The sequence below is a fragment of the Bufo bufo genome, chromosome 2, assembly GCF_905171765.1.
Source record: "Bufo bufo chromosome 2, aBufBuf1.1, whole genome shotgun sequence".
Lineage (NCBI taxonomy): Eukaryota > Metazoa > Chordata > Amphibia > Anura > Bufonidae > Bufo > Bufo bufo.
The window spans coordinates 325,184,612-325,201,574 of NC_053390.1; the positions used below are offsets into that span (position 1 = coordinate 325,184,612).

General features: G+C 41.5%; 1 protein-coding gene across 2 annotated transcripts in view; it reads right to left on the bottom strand.

The window, feature by feature from the left end:
• LOC120989100 (aminopeptidase O (putative)) overlaps positions 1 to 16,963 on the bottom strand; it is a 559,812-nt gene that overhangs the window by 21,024 nt on the left and 521,825 nt on the right. For both annotated transcript variants that reach the window (XM_040416998.1, XM_040416997.1), the window contains exon 15: positions 16,801 to 16,917. In XM_040416998.1, coding sequence (XP_040272932.1) covers positions 16,801 to 16,917 — 117 coding nt within the window. The remainder of the gene's footprint in view (positions 1 to 16,800; positions 16,918 to 16,963) is intronic.

Genomic DNA, 16,963 nt, shown 5'->3' on the forward strand with positions numbered 1-16,963 from the left:
GTCCCCCATGTAGGCCCCCTGGTAAAATAATGTCCCCCATAGTTTTGTTTTTTTACCGCCCCCAGCTTTATAATGTCCCCCATGGTTTAAATAATGCCCCCTTAGTGTCCCACAGCCAAAAACAAAAACACCTCACCTTATCCACTTGCTCACGCTGCAGTAGTCTCTTCTCTCTTCACAGAACAGGACTTGCCAAAGGTGCACGATGATGTCACTGCGCGCTCCCACGTGGTTACGTCACCACGCATATCGCAGGTCTTTCAGCAGGTCCTGCTGAATGAAGAGAGAAGAGACTGCCGCACTATGTGCAAGTGGATGAGGTGAGGTTTTTTTTAACCCCTAAATGGCCTGGGTAAAGTGTACCAGTTTTTAACGCCCGTTAGATGGGTGCACTCCTGTTAATCGGTCATTAAAAACGGTCTCATTGATTTCAATGGGTCCGTCTGATCGTGAAAACGGCCAAAAATAGGACATGTCCTATTTTTGGATGGACGCTATTCACTGTCCGTTAAAACAGTGTTTCCCAACCAGTGTGCCTCCAGCTGTTGCAAAACTACAACTCCCAGCATGCCCGCACAGCCAAAGGCTGTCCGGGCATGCTGGGAGTTGTAGTTTTGCAACAGCTGGAGGCACACTGGTTGGGAAACACTGCGTTAAAAGAACGGCCATGTGAATATCTCCATAGACTTTTATTGGTGCTAAAAATGGCCGTGTGACGGACGTTACTTAGACAGCCGTCACACGGCCATTATTCACTGTTGTGTGCATGAGGCCTTAGAAAGTGAAACAGTAATTCTACATAGTAGATTCATATAAGGATGGAAACAACCTCCATTTATACACTGGAAATTAATGGCGTTAAAAATACGGCAGCCCTTCATTTCCAGAACAGGAACATCAAAACCATCAGAAATTTACTTTTTGTACGTGGAAACATAGGCAAATATCATAAGAAAAATAAAAACCACAAAAAAATTAGAACTGAGATATGTTCTTTGCAGCATAATATAGATTATAAATGAAAAATGAATATGGGGAACATGGCCCAGACAAAACAGCCGAATTATTGTCAAATTCCATCCCTACACATTAGATGGTCAGGAGATTTTTGCTTGACGAGTTGTAATTTTTAATGAGATGATGTATTAGAAATGTTTTGTTTTTTTTTGTTTCTTTTTTGGGGGGGGGGAATTGTAAAATATTTGGGGTTTTGTTTTTCACCATGTGGTATAATTGACATAATAACTGTATTCTGTTTTGTTGCCATGTTATGAGAGCAACAACCAGAACTGTGCGAGGGCTTTTTTTTTTATGTTTTCAATATTACCATTTTGGGGTACATATGACTTTTTAATCACGTTTTATTCCATTTTTTTTAACAAAACCACCAAGTCCTGCATTCTTTTTCCTTTTTTTTCCTTACAGCAGTGATTGTGCAAAATATCAAAGTCATTTTATGGTTTGGGACATGCGAGAGACACATCAATTATGTTTTTTTTTTTTTTACATATGTACTAAAGCATTTTTTTAAAGGAAATTTAAGTGTGCTTTTCTCTTTTCATATTTTTTTAATCTACCTAATCAACTTGATCTCTTGTTTGCGTCTATAATACACTGGAGTATTTCTGTATAAGGGCCTAATAGCTGTATTTAGATAGTACAAATGAATGGAACTAGAGTTATCTCCACCTGCTGCAGATGGTGTAGGCTCTGCTAGTGGGCCTGGGCCATCACAGGCTGTACATGTCTAATAAACAGCACATAAGGACACAGAAGCTCCTCTTTGCTGATCTGTTTAAGCTTCTTCAAGTTTCCTGGCCAACTTGAGTGACCAACTATTTTCATGTACAGACACAAATTCTCATTTGCATTGTGGTCTACCAAATGACTGAATATGGGGGTCCCTGCAGCAACTTTGAGAAGGTAGGGGAGAAGAGGACACTGGTAGCTTTCCTCTATACCTAGAAGTCATCTCAGCTCTGATCATGTCTATAATAATAAACTGAGGAGTTTCTTTAATAATCTAACAAGTTTTTTTATATGAACATAGGCTGGTTGAGGTGCTGTACATTTAATATATGTATGTAGTGCAGTAAGTGTGCTGTGTTATGTGGCACTTATGCAGGGGGTTGGAAACTAGGGGCCCACCGGGGGATTCACCTGTACCCCTGTGGGCCAGTCCGAGTCTGGGACTAAGCCCGTCCACTAATTGGCCAGGAAACAGCATAACATGCTGTGCTATGCCATTTCCGTAATTCCCATGTACTGTAATTGGTGCTACTGAAACAGCAGAGCACTGGCTCGCTCCACTATTTCTCTGCCACCTGGGGGCCTTAGTAATAGTGAGATGAGACAACCCCTTTAAGGCCATCCACACATGGTGGAATTACGCACACATTACTGTACAGTACCTATGTAGTAGCCTAAGGATACACCTCACATAACGGGTGTACTGTGGATTTTTCTTGCAGCAAATCTGCGGTTCTTAGAAGGAAATCCACAGTGGCACTTCTGCTGGATTTGATGCAGGTTCTGCTGTGGATTTTTCATCTGAAATACAATGATTCTGAATAAAGACTGAAGTCAATGGGGAAAATCCAGTATCAGAAATTAAAGGAGTTGTCAGGGCTTTTAATATTGATGACCTATCCTCAGTATAGGTCATCAATATCAGATCAGTGGGGGTCCGACACCCCGCACCCCTGCTGATTAGCGGTATGAAAGGGAGGCGTGCACAGTGTGCACATGCCTTCTCCCGTCTCTCTTCCTACTCACTGCTCCTTTGCCATGGACATAGCAGCAGCGAGCAGGAAGAGAGATGGGAGACGGCACGTGCGCACGCCTTATCCTCATATAGCTGATCGGCAGGGGTGCCGGGTGTCGGACCCCGCTGATTTGATATTCATGACCTATACTGAGGGTAGGTCATCAATAATAAAAGTCCGGAGAACCTTGCTGCAGGTCAATTTGCGACCAGAAAATGTACGCAGGCGTGGATGAGATTTCTATAACTCTCATTCACTCTGCTGCTTCTGTAATTCACTGTGAATTTTCTGTCCACAGTAAATCTGTGGCTGAACCGTCAGAAAATAGCAATTCTACCCTTGAAGCCTGATTGTTGGACACATATCATATGAAGTTAGCAAACAAAAGACGCAGGGAGCAGCGCTAAGCGGAGAGGTACTATTGGTCGTGGTCTGCAGAACTGTTATTTATGAGCAAGATAAAGAAGAATACAATGGTCTAGTTGAAAAGAACAACTTTCTTTCATATACCGTTTTTGTATGGCTTTATGAGTGCTTGTAATTACAGCTGTGAAATACAATGCCACTGTTTTATAGCGCAACTCTTTTTTTTTATAGGAGGACTACAGGGACAATGAGACATTTGTGTGCATGGCTCTATTCCACCCACACCATTGTTTAAGTCACACAGTCTGGTATACATTGTACTGTGCCCTCCAGCAGGCTACACGTACATACAGATTAACACTGGAAATCTGTTACTCTTACAATACCACCCATTTGTACATAAGTGTAGGGTAACCCAAGAACGAGAAATACATTATTTACAAGGATCACGCAGTAAAATTTACTAAAAAATATCTACTGCAATAGTACTAAATGCACAATTTGTATACAGTGTAAATGCGGCCCTGCCTTTAAGCTCCTATCAAAAGTTTGTAAACCTTTTTACAGCAGATTTCAGCATGTCTTATCATAATACACAAGCTGGAGGCTGGACTCACACATCCAATTTTGGTGAAGTGTTAAAGCATTGTTAAGAGGGAATGTGTCAGCAGAAAATGACCTATTGTTTAAATCATGTTTTTTATGTTAAACATATATTTGTAGAATTTTTGTTGAGTTTTTCAACATTTCCCATGCCTATGTATATTACAAACATGTATATAAGCATGCAATTCTTGCACTGGCCACTAGGCCTATTAACAGGTCATGATTTCCTGTTCTGTACAGGTAACATTTCAGCAGCTATTATCTTAACAGAAAGGATTAAATAACAAATAACACCTCTGTATAGATAACACGGGACCCACCATTCAGACATAGGTGACATCCTGAGGATAGGTCATCATTATGAGTTCCTGGATAACCCCTTTAAGGCAAAGTCAGCAGTGGGTCCAAAAGGAGGGAAAGTGTAAGGATATATTTGCACACAACAGATTTGGTATGGAAATGTCTGAAAAAGAGTCTGTTCCATGCATTTGAATGGGGTCGTTTTGACAGAAAGCAAAATGATCTTTAAAAACTCAATTAAAATCAATGAGACAGTCACAGAAATCTAAGCAAAAAATTCTAGAGAGGGTGACTACACCCTAAGGCCACTTTCACTCGGTCTGTATAATGCATCAATATTTGTAAGCCAAAACCGAGTGGGTCCTAGAGAGAAAAAAAACCTTATGGAAATATTTGTACCTCTTGAGTCTTGAATGCACTCCTGGTTTTGGCTTACAAATACTCATGCAAAATACTGACCAAATACTGACCTTGCAAAAGAGTGAAAGGAAAGACTCAAACTTATTTTTGGGGTGACATTCTGCACAGTATCCAAGGACAGTTTTAAAGCTGCCTCACTCTCCCCTACTGCCATGGCAATCCCCAAACTTTGAAAGGAGACGTTTTCAGACCTCTGGGGCTCTTATTGCATTAAATAAAATATTTAGCATTTTCTACATATCAGTATTGCTGTTTGTATGCTTTTAATTGGAATACAAGTAAAGACGAAGAATACTTATAATATTTGTCCTCCGGTCAAAAGTTAAGGAAGGTTTCTGTAGCTAATGAATAATAAGCTAAATGGTGCAGTAGGGGAATACAAAATAGTGATCTGAACTCCTTATCCGGCAGTACTACTGTGTATTACTCATGATAATAATCCAATATCCTAGTGATAGGTTCCCTTTAAGTAATTCAAAATGGTGGAAGCATTATTATAATAAAGATACAGTTTCAGGGTAAACTTCCTAGAAATCCCATGGAGTAGGCATGTTCATAGCACCGACATGTCTTTGTGAATTCACCTTCACCTGTGGAAATTCATGTGTCATGTCACCAAAAAGAATGAGTTAACATGTAGTGCTCGGGGTGGATACCAGATAATCTCAATGGCAATATGGTGGAAGACTTCCTGCACAATCCATTCCTATTCCTTTCCACACCAGGGAATTACTGAATGCCTCACAATGACTTATGTGATCTGCAGGTGTGATCAGAAAGTTTCTATCTGCCTATTCCTAAATCCTCTGCCTCTTGCCTTTTTGTACAATATAACACTATACTGTTAGATTTTTCTATTTAATAGAAACCAAGCACGAACATAGGTTGCCAGTCAATGTCTAAATCACAGCATAAAATGCAACATGACTGCAACGTGTGAATAAAGCCGTTCCCTCCCGGCAATTGCTTGCTCGCTAGCGGAGGAGACCACTGCAATTACATGCAACGATTTCCTTGCTATGCCATCGCTTGTCCCCATTCTTCCTAGTGGTTTGCCGGTGACAGATTGCTATTAGACAGCACAATCTGCCGCCGGTAAGCACTGATTTTCAAGCATGCTTAAAAATCAGAATTGCCTGATGAACAACCGTTTGCTCGTTCATCGGGCAATCGTTGCCAGTAATACACTCGTTGCCAGTATTACACTGCAAGAGGATTCATGTGAACGATCGTTAGCAATTATTGCCCAAAATATAGACTAGTGTATTACAGCATTAAAGGGTTTGTGTCACTTCAGCGAGTAGCATTTATTATGTAGATAAAGTTAATACAAGGCACTTACTAATGTATTGTGATTGTCCATATTGTTTCCTTTGCTGGCTGGATTCATTTTTCCATCACATTATGCACTGCTCGTTTCCATGGTTACCACCACCCTGCAATACAGTAGTGGTGGCTGTGCTTGAACGCTATAGTAAAAAGTGCAGGCCTCTTCAGTGGCTGGGACCATGGAAGCTCACATAGGCCAGCGTTTTGTCCTATAGTCTGCAAGCATGACCTCCACTGATGGATTGCAGGGTGGTCTGTAACCATGGAAACGAGCAGTGTATAATGTGATGCAAAAATGAATCCAGCCAGCAAAGGAAGCAATATGAACAGGAGAACCGGCTGACATTCTAATGTATATGGGGGGTCTCTCAACTCTCCTGCCAGCCCAATCTCTTTAATATATAAAATGCATTGGGAAAGTCTTCAGGCTCTTTCACTTTTTTTTACATTTTGTTATGTTGTGGCCTTGTGCAAAAAAAAAAAAAATTCAGCTTTTACCCTATCAATCTGCATTCAATATCCCATAATGAGAATGTGAAAACTGAATTTTAGAAATTTTTTCTAAATTTATTGAAAGAAAAACTAAAATTTTGCAAAAGTTTCCAAGAGCACAATGGCCTCCATAATTATTAAACGGAAGAAGTTTGGAAAAACGAGCACTCTTCCTAGAGCTGGCTGCAAAACCAAACTAAGGCCTCTTTCAGACGGGCGTTGCGGGAAAATGTGTGGGTGCGTTACGGGAACACCCGCGATTTTTCCCCGCGAGTGCAAAACATTGTAATGCGTTTTGCACTCACGTGAGAAAAATCGCGCATGTTTGGTACTCAAACCCGAACTGCTTGGGTTAGGTGTTCTGTAGATTGTATTATTTCCCCTTATAACATAGTTATAAGGGAAAATAATAGCATTCTGAATACAGAATGCATAGTAAAATAGCGCTGGAGGGGTTAAAAAAAAAAAAAAAAAAATTTAACTCACCTTAGTCCACTTGATCGCGATGCCCGGCATCTCCTTCTGTCTCCTTTACTGAACAGAACCTGTGGTGAGCATTCATTACAGGTCAAGGACCTGTGGTGATGTCACTCCGGTCATCACATGATCCATCACCATGGTAAAAGATCATGTGATGGATCATGTGATGACCGGAGTGACGTTACCACAGGTCCTTGACCTGTAATGAATGCTCACCACAGGTCCTGTTCAGTAAAGGAGACAGAAGGAGATGCTGGGCATCGCGATCAAGTGGACTAAGGTGAGTTAAATTATTTTATTACATTTTTTTTAACCCCTCCAGCGCTATTTTACTATGCATTCTGTATTCAGAATGCTATTATTTTCCCTTATAACCATGTTATAAGGGAAAATAATAATGATCGGGTCTCCATCCCGATCGTCTCCTAGCAACCGTGCGTGAAAATCGCACCGCATCCGCACTTGCTTGCGGATGCTTGCGATTTTCACGCAACCCCATTCACTTCTATGGGGCCTGCAACGTGAAAAACGCAGAATGTAGAGCATGCTGCGATTTTCATGCAACGCACAAGTGATGCGTGAAAATCACCGCTCATGTGAACAGCCCCAAGAAATGAATGGGTCGGTATTCAGTGCGGGTGCAATGCCTTTCAACTCACGCATGGCATCCGCGCGGAATACTCGCCCGTGTGAAAGGGGCCTAATTATTGTGGGAGAAGGGCATTAGTAAGAGTGGTGACCGAGAACCCAATGGTCACTCTGGGTGAGCTCCAAAGATCCTGTGTGCAGATGGGAGAAACTTCCTGTTGCCAGATAAAAGCCTTCTTCTCAGTAAAAGACACATGAAAGCTCACCTGAAATTTGCAAAAAAAGCACCTAAAGGATTCTCAGACTGTGAGAAAGAAGATTCTCTAGTCTGATGAAACCAAGATTGGACTTTTTGGCCTCAATTCAAAGCATCATGTCTGGAAGAAACCAGGCACAGCTAATCACCTACCTAATACCATCCCCACAGAGAAGCATGGTGGAGGCAGCATCATGCTGTGGGGGTGTTTTTCAGCAGCTGGGGCAGGGAAACTGGTCAGAGTAGAGGAAAAGCTGAATGGAGCAAAGTATAGACATATTCTTAATGAAAACCTGATCCATAGTGCTCTGGACCTCAGACTGGGCCAAAGGTTCACCTTTCAACAAAATACTGACCCTAAGCACACAGCCAAGAAGTGTCTTGGAGAAAAATCTGAATGTCCTTGAGTGGCCCAGACAGAGCTCTGATTTTAACTCAATTAAACATCTCTGGAGAGACCTGAAAATGGCTATCCACCGGCAGTCCCCATCTAACCCGACAGAGCTTGAGATAATCTGCAGACACGAATGTCAGAAAACCCCCAAATCCAGATGTTCAAACCTTGTGGCATCATAACCAAGAAGACTGGAGGCTGTAATCACTGCCAAAGGTGCTTTTACTAAATCCTGAGTAAAGGGTCTGTATACTTATGTAAGTGCAAGATTTAACTGTTTCCTTTTGAATAAATTAGCAAAGATTTCTAACATTCTGTTTTCAATTTCTCATTATGGGGTATTGAGTGCAGATGATGGGGAAATTTTAAATTTTTACATTTTAGAACAAGGCAGCAAAATAACAAAATGTGAAAGAGTCTGAAGACTTTCTGAATCCATTGTACAGTATATATATATATATATATATATATATATATATATATATATATATATATATCCTGGCTATACAGTGCATCAGCAAATATATATATATATATATATATATATATATATGAGAAAAAGAAAGAGAATGATGGTAGACAAGAAGGGTTAATGTAATTCAGTCATTTGTGTGTATATGTTCCTGAATTTAGGTAATAATTATAAAAACAGACATTTATCTGGACTACCAGAATGTACTGTAAGTGCCATTGATTAAGACTACAGCCAGAAATGGCTTCTTATGCACAACAGTCACAATTACCTACATAGCAAACATACTAAAGATAGACTTTGTTTCCTATTTAACAGAAGCAACATTGTCTCAGACTTAATATGTAGCACCCAGTATTATCCTTTCAGAATAACAATATTAGCGTGCAGACTGGTAGAGCCATAATCAGATAAACTTATTAAAGAAGTCTATCTGAGCTGAGCAGCTGTCAGCTGTATCTTTCTATGATCTTCATTTATATTTCAGAGGACGTTAAATAGACCATTATTTAGACACCATATTCATAGACAACTCCATTGTGCACAAGAGCTCACTACAGTTGTGTTCATGCACCCATTTCTTAAAAGGCCATCAGAAAATGGCCTATTGATGAAATCCACCAGTGTAGATCATAAGCTCTCCCTTACTGTAACAGTCTGTTAATAGCTTCATGCTTATTGTGTTTGTGTTTTTATATTATATATGTAAAGCGCCATGGAAATAATTGCGCTTTTAAATAAATAATAATTCACAATAGGTGATAGTGAGAGCTTTCTTCCTGCACAGGTCACAGAGCATAAGCGTTGGGCAGAAGTCAACAAGTCCAAGGGTGATCTCCAGTCTACAGGCTCCTTGTGGCTTCTATAAAGTATATCTCTGAATGCTGTTAGCAGGCAAGATGGCCGCCTACATAATCATGTACACAAAATCTAAGTAAAATTTACCATCAGAAAATAAAAACAGATCATAAAAAATGTATCTGTGAGTATCTGGGGTTTATTAGTAAAAAAATATTCTCTTTAAATAAAGCATAAAATACTGAAAGGGTTTCTGAACCGCTAGAAATCATATAATGCAAAGGTAAAGAGCTTAAAATAATTTTTACAGAACTAAAGTTAGCCAGAGACCAGGGGAGAACAGAGACAATACTGGACCCCTGTGGAAGAAAAGTTTGTGGTTCCCTTGTTGTCCAACAGAAAATGTTCTTTATAGGGTTTCTTTTGGAAGTCCTTCACTGTTTTGCCAGTTATATTCCACCACTAACTGTCACAAGTCGGACCTTTATATGTTTTTTATGTTTGATAGGAAGTGCTGTGTTTTTTTTTTTTTTTTAAGGTGGTTGGCAGGTCCTTTTTGCCACCTGTGCAGTTGCACATTTCCTATGTCTGCCAGCAACACCAATACATTAGTCAATTAAACGGAATGTTAGCTCTCAGACCAGTAATGTGTAAATTATTGTTTCAGATGTCTCTTCTTCTGATCAAGGCTGCATATGTGTTTATGGCTCCCTTAAAGGGACACTTGAATACATTTTGAGTCACACATCATAACAGCCTACTGTATATGTAAATATTCTATGTATTATTTTTTTTAATAAAAATAAATAAATGGTTAGATGGTTTTCTGGATATAATTTTTTGAAGTCGCCTTATGTATTCTACTTCTTTGACTTCTGGTATTGACAAATAGCCTCACTTAACCCTCAGTCAGACCACTGCAGAGACAGAGAAGAGATCCCCCCTGTAGTGACCATCACATTTTACAGTAACAAATGCAATGCTCATTTGTGTGCATTTTTCTCTAGGCCTATCAAAAGAACAATTGAGCTGTTACACTGTTATGCCAATTCTCCATCTACTATTATCATGAGGACTATCCTTCAGAAAACACCTTCCCATCACAGCAGCGGTAAACATAAAGTATCACTTTTCAGACTGCTACAGAAGGACACTATTTTGTATTTTATTTTCAATAGCATAGTACTGCCGAAACAAAAAAAAGTGTTTTTTTATTATTCAGTTTAAAAAATACCCTTTTTGATGGAAGTGTCTCTTTAATATGCCATAATCTACTCTACATATTGCTGTCTCTCTGTCTCACCCAAGTGATGTAACAGCAATGGCCTCCTATATGGAAACAATAGGCATAGATACAAAGCAATAAGATGACTGTATACATTGTCAATAAAGCAAATGATCTTTGGGGAAGGAGGCACTAACCAAACAATGTGTATGTGGGTCTCCCAACGCTTTCCTGATGGCAGCTGTTGTGTCTGGCAGCGTTTTCCCATTCCGAAGAAAAACATGCTTGGCCGAGTTGAGCATGCATGTGTATGGAGAAGCCGAAAGAGATAACTGAATGACAGCCAGGGGCGGACTGACCGGTTGGGCACTTCGGACATGGTCCGAGGGCCCCGGCCGGGATGGGGGCCCGCCGCACTTACTGTATGCTGGCCTGGTAATGGTGGTAATGGCAGCGGGGCCCGGTGCACTCACTGTATTCTATCGCACCGGGCCCCGCTCACTGTAATACTAATTTTCATATGTGAACTAGAAAAGAAATCCTCTGCGATCCTCTCCCTCTCTGTACTCACAAACTCAGTAACAGCCTGGCAGGCCAGGCGGCAGCGTAACTCACTGATGTCACGCGCCTGCTCCGCCTGCTTCATTCATAAAGTGGGAGGAGCAGGCACGTGACGTCAGTGAGTTGCGCTGCCGCCCCCGGCCTGCCTGCTACTGAGTTTATGAGTACAGAGAGGGAGAGGATCGCAGAGGATTTCTATTGTTCTTGTTTACATATGAAAATTAGTATTACAGTGAGCGGGGCCCGGTGTAATAGAATACAGTGAGTGCACCGGGCCACGCTGCCATTTCAACACCAGATGCCGGCCCCCAGACCCTGTATTGGGGGTCATTCACTCACAGGGACACTGTTATGGGGGGATCTGTGGATGACACATATATAGCATAAGGTGCTATATATGTGTCACCCACAGTGCCATCCACAGAGCCCCCACGACAGTGCCACCCACAGAGCCCCCACGACAGTGCCATCCACAGAGCCCCCACGACAGTGCCATCCACAGAGCCCCCACGACAGTGCCATCCACAGAGCCCCCACGACAGTGCCATCCACAGAGCCCCCACAACAGTGCCATCCACAGAGCCCCCACGACAGTGCCATCCACAGAGCCCCCACAACAGTGCCATCCACAGAGCCCCCACAACAGTGCCATCCACAGACCACCATTAGTTCAAAACCCACCAAAAGCACACCTTTTGGTTCAAAATATTTTTTAATTTGGCTATTCCCCACCCCTCTTGTAATTGTTCTGCTACTTGTGAGCTGCGCGGGCATGAGTTCAGTCACTTCGGTGCGCAATCCCGTCCTGCAGCGCGTGATCCCGCGAGACCCGCCGCTGTAGGTCACGGGTTTCGCGGGATCACGCGCCGAAGTGACGGAACTCATGCCCATGTAGCCTGCAAGTAGCAGATCAGTGGAACAAGTACAAGGTGGAGGGGACTGTTTCTAACAGAGGCTCACTAATGGACGCTGAGATTAGATCACCCCATACGAAAGCATTGAACCAAAGGTCTGTTTTATTCCAGGAAGCCCTCAGGTGGCTGCCAGCCACTAGAGGCGGACTTATTGCTGGAACGTAAACAATGCAGTTTCTCTAGAACATTGCAGCTCGATTTGCAAAAGGGACACTGTACCCAGACCACATCAATGAGCTGAAGTGGTCTGGGTGCCTTTTGTGTCGCTTTAACTTTGAAATCTTATTAAAGATTGTGTAGGGTGTGGCTGGAGGCGGGACAAGGGTGGGGCTTGCAGCAGAACATGGGTGGGGCCTGTAAGGGGGCCCTTGATTTATTTTGCCAAGGGGCCCTGAGGGTTCTCAGTCCGCCCCTGATGACAGCTACCTAATGTGTATGGCCAGCTTTAGAGGTTTCCCTATATACTGGGAGCCAAAACTTGGCTGTCCAGTTCTATTATAATATATGCATAAGGACCAAGAACTTCATCGGTGATTCAAAAGTAATGAAACTCACTGCAGTGTTTCAAACTTTCAGAATAGAACTCGTAATATCAGTACAATCTGAGTGGACTAGGAGGTACGGATGGGCTCATATTAGTAGACTAAAGACCTGTCAATTATAGCCGCTGAGCAGAGCTAACAATGTTATCTCTGCCTTGGAGAAGTCTATGGAGTCCTTGATATCACCTTGACTGATAAGATGAAAACGGAAGATACAGACTTTGTAAAGGTCATAGTGTCCTATTCTTTGGGAGGGGGGGCATATGTACTTTATTGACAGCTAAGACTAATCTTTTCTCTTCTATGTCCAGGACTGGTTTTTGTGTAGGTAATGAAAACACAGTGACTTGTAAGTCTTTCTTCACTGGCCTGACACACGGGAATGAGATCTGTCCTGCTTTATTCTACACTTCACAGTCGCTCTGCTCCCTGTTATAGAACTGACATTTCACTGGTATTCAGCTACGATTAAAATACATTCTAATTACTATATATAGTGAAAGTATGTTTGCTTACTAATTAAAAATAACAGTCTGGCAACTGTAAATGTGTCTAAACAATGTCAAAACGGCTGGAATAAAAGGAGACAAATTTCTATTGCCCTATAAGGATATTTAGTGCTCAGTTCCTAACTCTACCATATTTGTTCTTTCACCCTTTTTAAGTATCAGAGGATATGGAAAGTCATCAAAATGAAAAGCTCCTGCGGAAAGGGAGTGAAAATACCTAGCTACGTAAATAAACACATTCCTACGTGTCTGCATCAGCAGACTATTACAATAGTGTATGCGGAGCAAGGCTGAGGAGGCTGAAGCAAGTTCTTATAGAGCCTGTGATTAGAAAAGTGGATTGTACTGTAGGGGAGTGCATAAGAGTCATTACAGGGTCACCCTTGAGAGTCTATGAGGGTATGCAAGGTTCTGGGACACAAGTACAATGATTGAGCAGTAGCATGAAGCAAAACTTCACTTATATACTGTAGTTGACATGGGCCATATGATGCATGAGATGTTTCATGTGACTGATGAATTCTCATTGTCAGCTGTCCTGGTAGACCATAATAATCCTACAAAATCTGTCCAGTCTACTAGGTTTATTAAGCAATATCATATGTTACCAGAACTCTCAAGTATGGTGTTACATGTGGTCATTGGGTTGTGTAAAATCTATTATGATCCAGTGGTCTTTAGGAATCATTGCAGGTTAGTACAGTTGCCAGTAGGCACGGTCTGCACCCAACATCCAAACATACATGCTTGGCCTGAAACCTGAAATATTTTTACAGTTTGGAAGGATTCTATGAACATTTATGGCAGACTCCAGCTTAGATTACCTTCCATGATAGAATAAAGCAGCAAATCGAAGCTGTCTGAAAATGTAGACCTTCACGGGGGATAACTGGGGATGATTGTGAGTAATAAAACATAAGGATTGAATAACTTTCGCCCCTCTTTACACAACCCTATATTGTTTTCAATGAAAAGGAATTTGGTAGTGAAAAATAGAATAAGTGTAGGTTGCCCGAATCTGCATATGTAGTCCTCAGTTCTCAGGGGAAATGGGAAACATTTCTTATACAATCTCCCAGTACCTCCCTTTCCTAAATATCATTCCAGTTACACTGGCTGCAGGACTTCACGAAAACATTCACATGTGAAAAACAGAACCCACGAAACGTCTGAAGTCACTGCCTATGCATATCTGTAAATTCCTAAGTCGTTACTCAAAATTCTCTCTTTGCCTTATTTGTTCTTCATTCTTAGTACAGACTCTTAACTCCTGCTTCTCCCTCTGAACTGTCTAACGGGGTCCTTACTGCTACACTGGAGTTTTGGCTTTCCGTTTGTGAGATCCGTTCAGTGCTCTCACAAGCGGTCCAAAACGGATCAGTTTTGCCCTAATGCATTCTGAATGGAAAAGGATCCGCTCAGAATGCATCAGTTTGCCTCCGATCAGTCTCTATTCCGCTCTGGATGCAACACTAAAACACTGCCTGCAGCGTTTTGCTGTCCGCTTGACGAACTGAGCCAAACGGATCCGTCCTGGCACACAATGTAAGTCAATGGGGACAGATCCGTTTTCTCTGACACAATAGAAAATGGATCCGTCTCCCATTGACTTTCAATGGAGTTCATGACGGATCCGTCTTGGCTATGTTACAGATAATACAAACGGATCTGTCCATGACGGATGCATGCGGTTGTATTATCGCAACGGATCCGTTTTTGCAGATCCATGACGACTCCGCCCCCAAAACGCGAGTGTGAAAGTAGCCTTTAGCTGGCCATACACATTAGATGCATGCTAGCCAAACCATCTAATATGTATGGGGACTCCCAACTCTCCACCAACGCCAGATGTTGGGCGAGATAAGGATCGAGCAGATGGATTCCAACTACCTGATATTTTGGCCAAGCTGAGCAGGCATGTGTATGAGGGGATCAGGATCGACAGCTGCTTTGACATCTTTTTACATGGGCCAAGGATCGAGCAATTAGGATGAAAGTTCTTACAAAAGCTTGTTCCCAATAAGTGTAAATGTGCTGCTTGTCATTTGACAAACAAAACGCTTGTTTGTCAGGTGATCCATTGGTTATGCTGCACATAAAATCATTCCTTGTTCTTTTGTAAACAGGGTTGTGCCACTGGCAAACAATAAGTCTCTATGGGGATGAACAATTGTAGTAACAATGGTTCCTCCTCAGACAGAAGGGATGATTACTGCATGTAAATTCAGCTGAACGAGTAGGCAATGATTGGCAAACAACTGTTCCAATGGGCCCTTACACCACAGGCTCTTTCCTTCCATCTTACTCGCTGTATAAAAGACTGCTGCCTGATAAGCACGTGGATGTAAGAAGAACGACCATTTTGAATAAAATGTACACCAACAGTTTCAGGTCTCATTAATAAACAGAATAGCAGGAGACTTGTTATAATAAATTACAATGATTATCTGGTCACCTTGTGGGCACCTCAAAGTTAAGGTAATCACAGGCAGTCAACCACTAGGACCCTTCACAGTAAATCTATCAATGGCTAGGGCAACTTATGTTCTAGAATATTATCACACATTTCATTTTATACTCTTCAATTCTGCTGCTTATTTTCATTTGTCAGTTTTGTGGAATTATGACATTCAAATGCACCTCCAAGATCAAAAGCAGTTATCAACAGTTATTAACAGTAATTAGGGAGATTGGGAGACCATGAGGTGAGCAAATCACTGTGGCAATTTCCGATTTCAAAAGCGTAGGCCACATCAGAAGACCATGTCTACCTATTTGAAGTCTGTACTGTAATGAAAGGTCCCTTTGGCACGTTGTCGTTACATATAAGGCTGTCAGCATGAGTATATTATAGACCTGTGTTTTGTCCTTCTGAGGGTTGTAACTAAGTGTAGAATGACAGTTATAGCAAGTACCCAAACACCCTAAACCCTTTCGTCACTTCCGTAGGTCTTTAGCGAAATAGAAGTAGAAGCATGGAACTAACTTCAAGCAGATGTGGTTGGAAAATCCACAGTAAGTGAAGTTAAACTTGCCTGGGATAAACACATCTATCCTAAGAGAAAAATGTAAAGGAAATAATATATGGACAGCCTAGATGGACCATGTGGTCTTTTCTGGCTGACACCAGTTTTTTATGTTTCCCACTAGAGAGAGTGCATTCTGTCAGGTAACAGTTAGTTATACCAAGGACATTTCACCGACTAGTAAATTTACATGGTGTATGGGTAATATGCAGAAGGCATTTAGGTACGGTAATAAAAACACCCACTAGTTGTAACGATAACATCTTACGTCTACCTTATGTTTCATAGCATGCTGTTGTGTTGAGACTTAATCTAGCGTTTCTAGGTGAGTTTAACACCATATTCAGAAGCTACAGTATATGGTACTCAATTTTTCAAGGTTACCACAACTTTTAACTACAATGTATCTGTTAGTGACATGCTCCAAAAAACTAGAGAATGGTATTCTTAAAGGAATATGGTACAAAACAACTAATATGATAAACTTTATAAAGAAACATAGGGGGTCATTTCCCCGCTCACGGCAGGCCTACAAAAGTGGGCGCATCATTTTCTACGCCTGTTTTAGGCATAGAAAATGGTCTAAATGTAAGCCAGCAAGGAAGCTGTCTTACATTTAGACCAGCGCTGGATATGCTGAAGTTATGTAGAGGCTGGAACCTCTAAAATGCCGGTCTTAATAAATGACCCCCATATTCATTTGCACTTTGATGGGAGATAAAATGAGATAACCATCACCCAGACATTTGGATCTCACCTCTGCATCCTGCTCATGCAAGTTGTATGTCTTCTTTAAGCATTGCAGTGTCTTTGCACATAAAGTTTTCTCCTCTAACAGCAAATCCAAAAGCAAAACCAGCTGATCTGGAACAATCTGTGAACAAATAAAAAATGTTATTACACCAGTGCTTAAAAGCAGC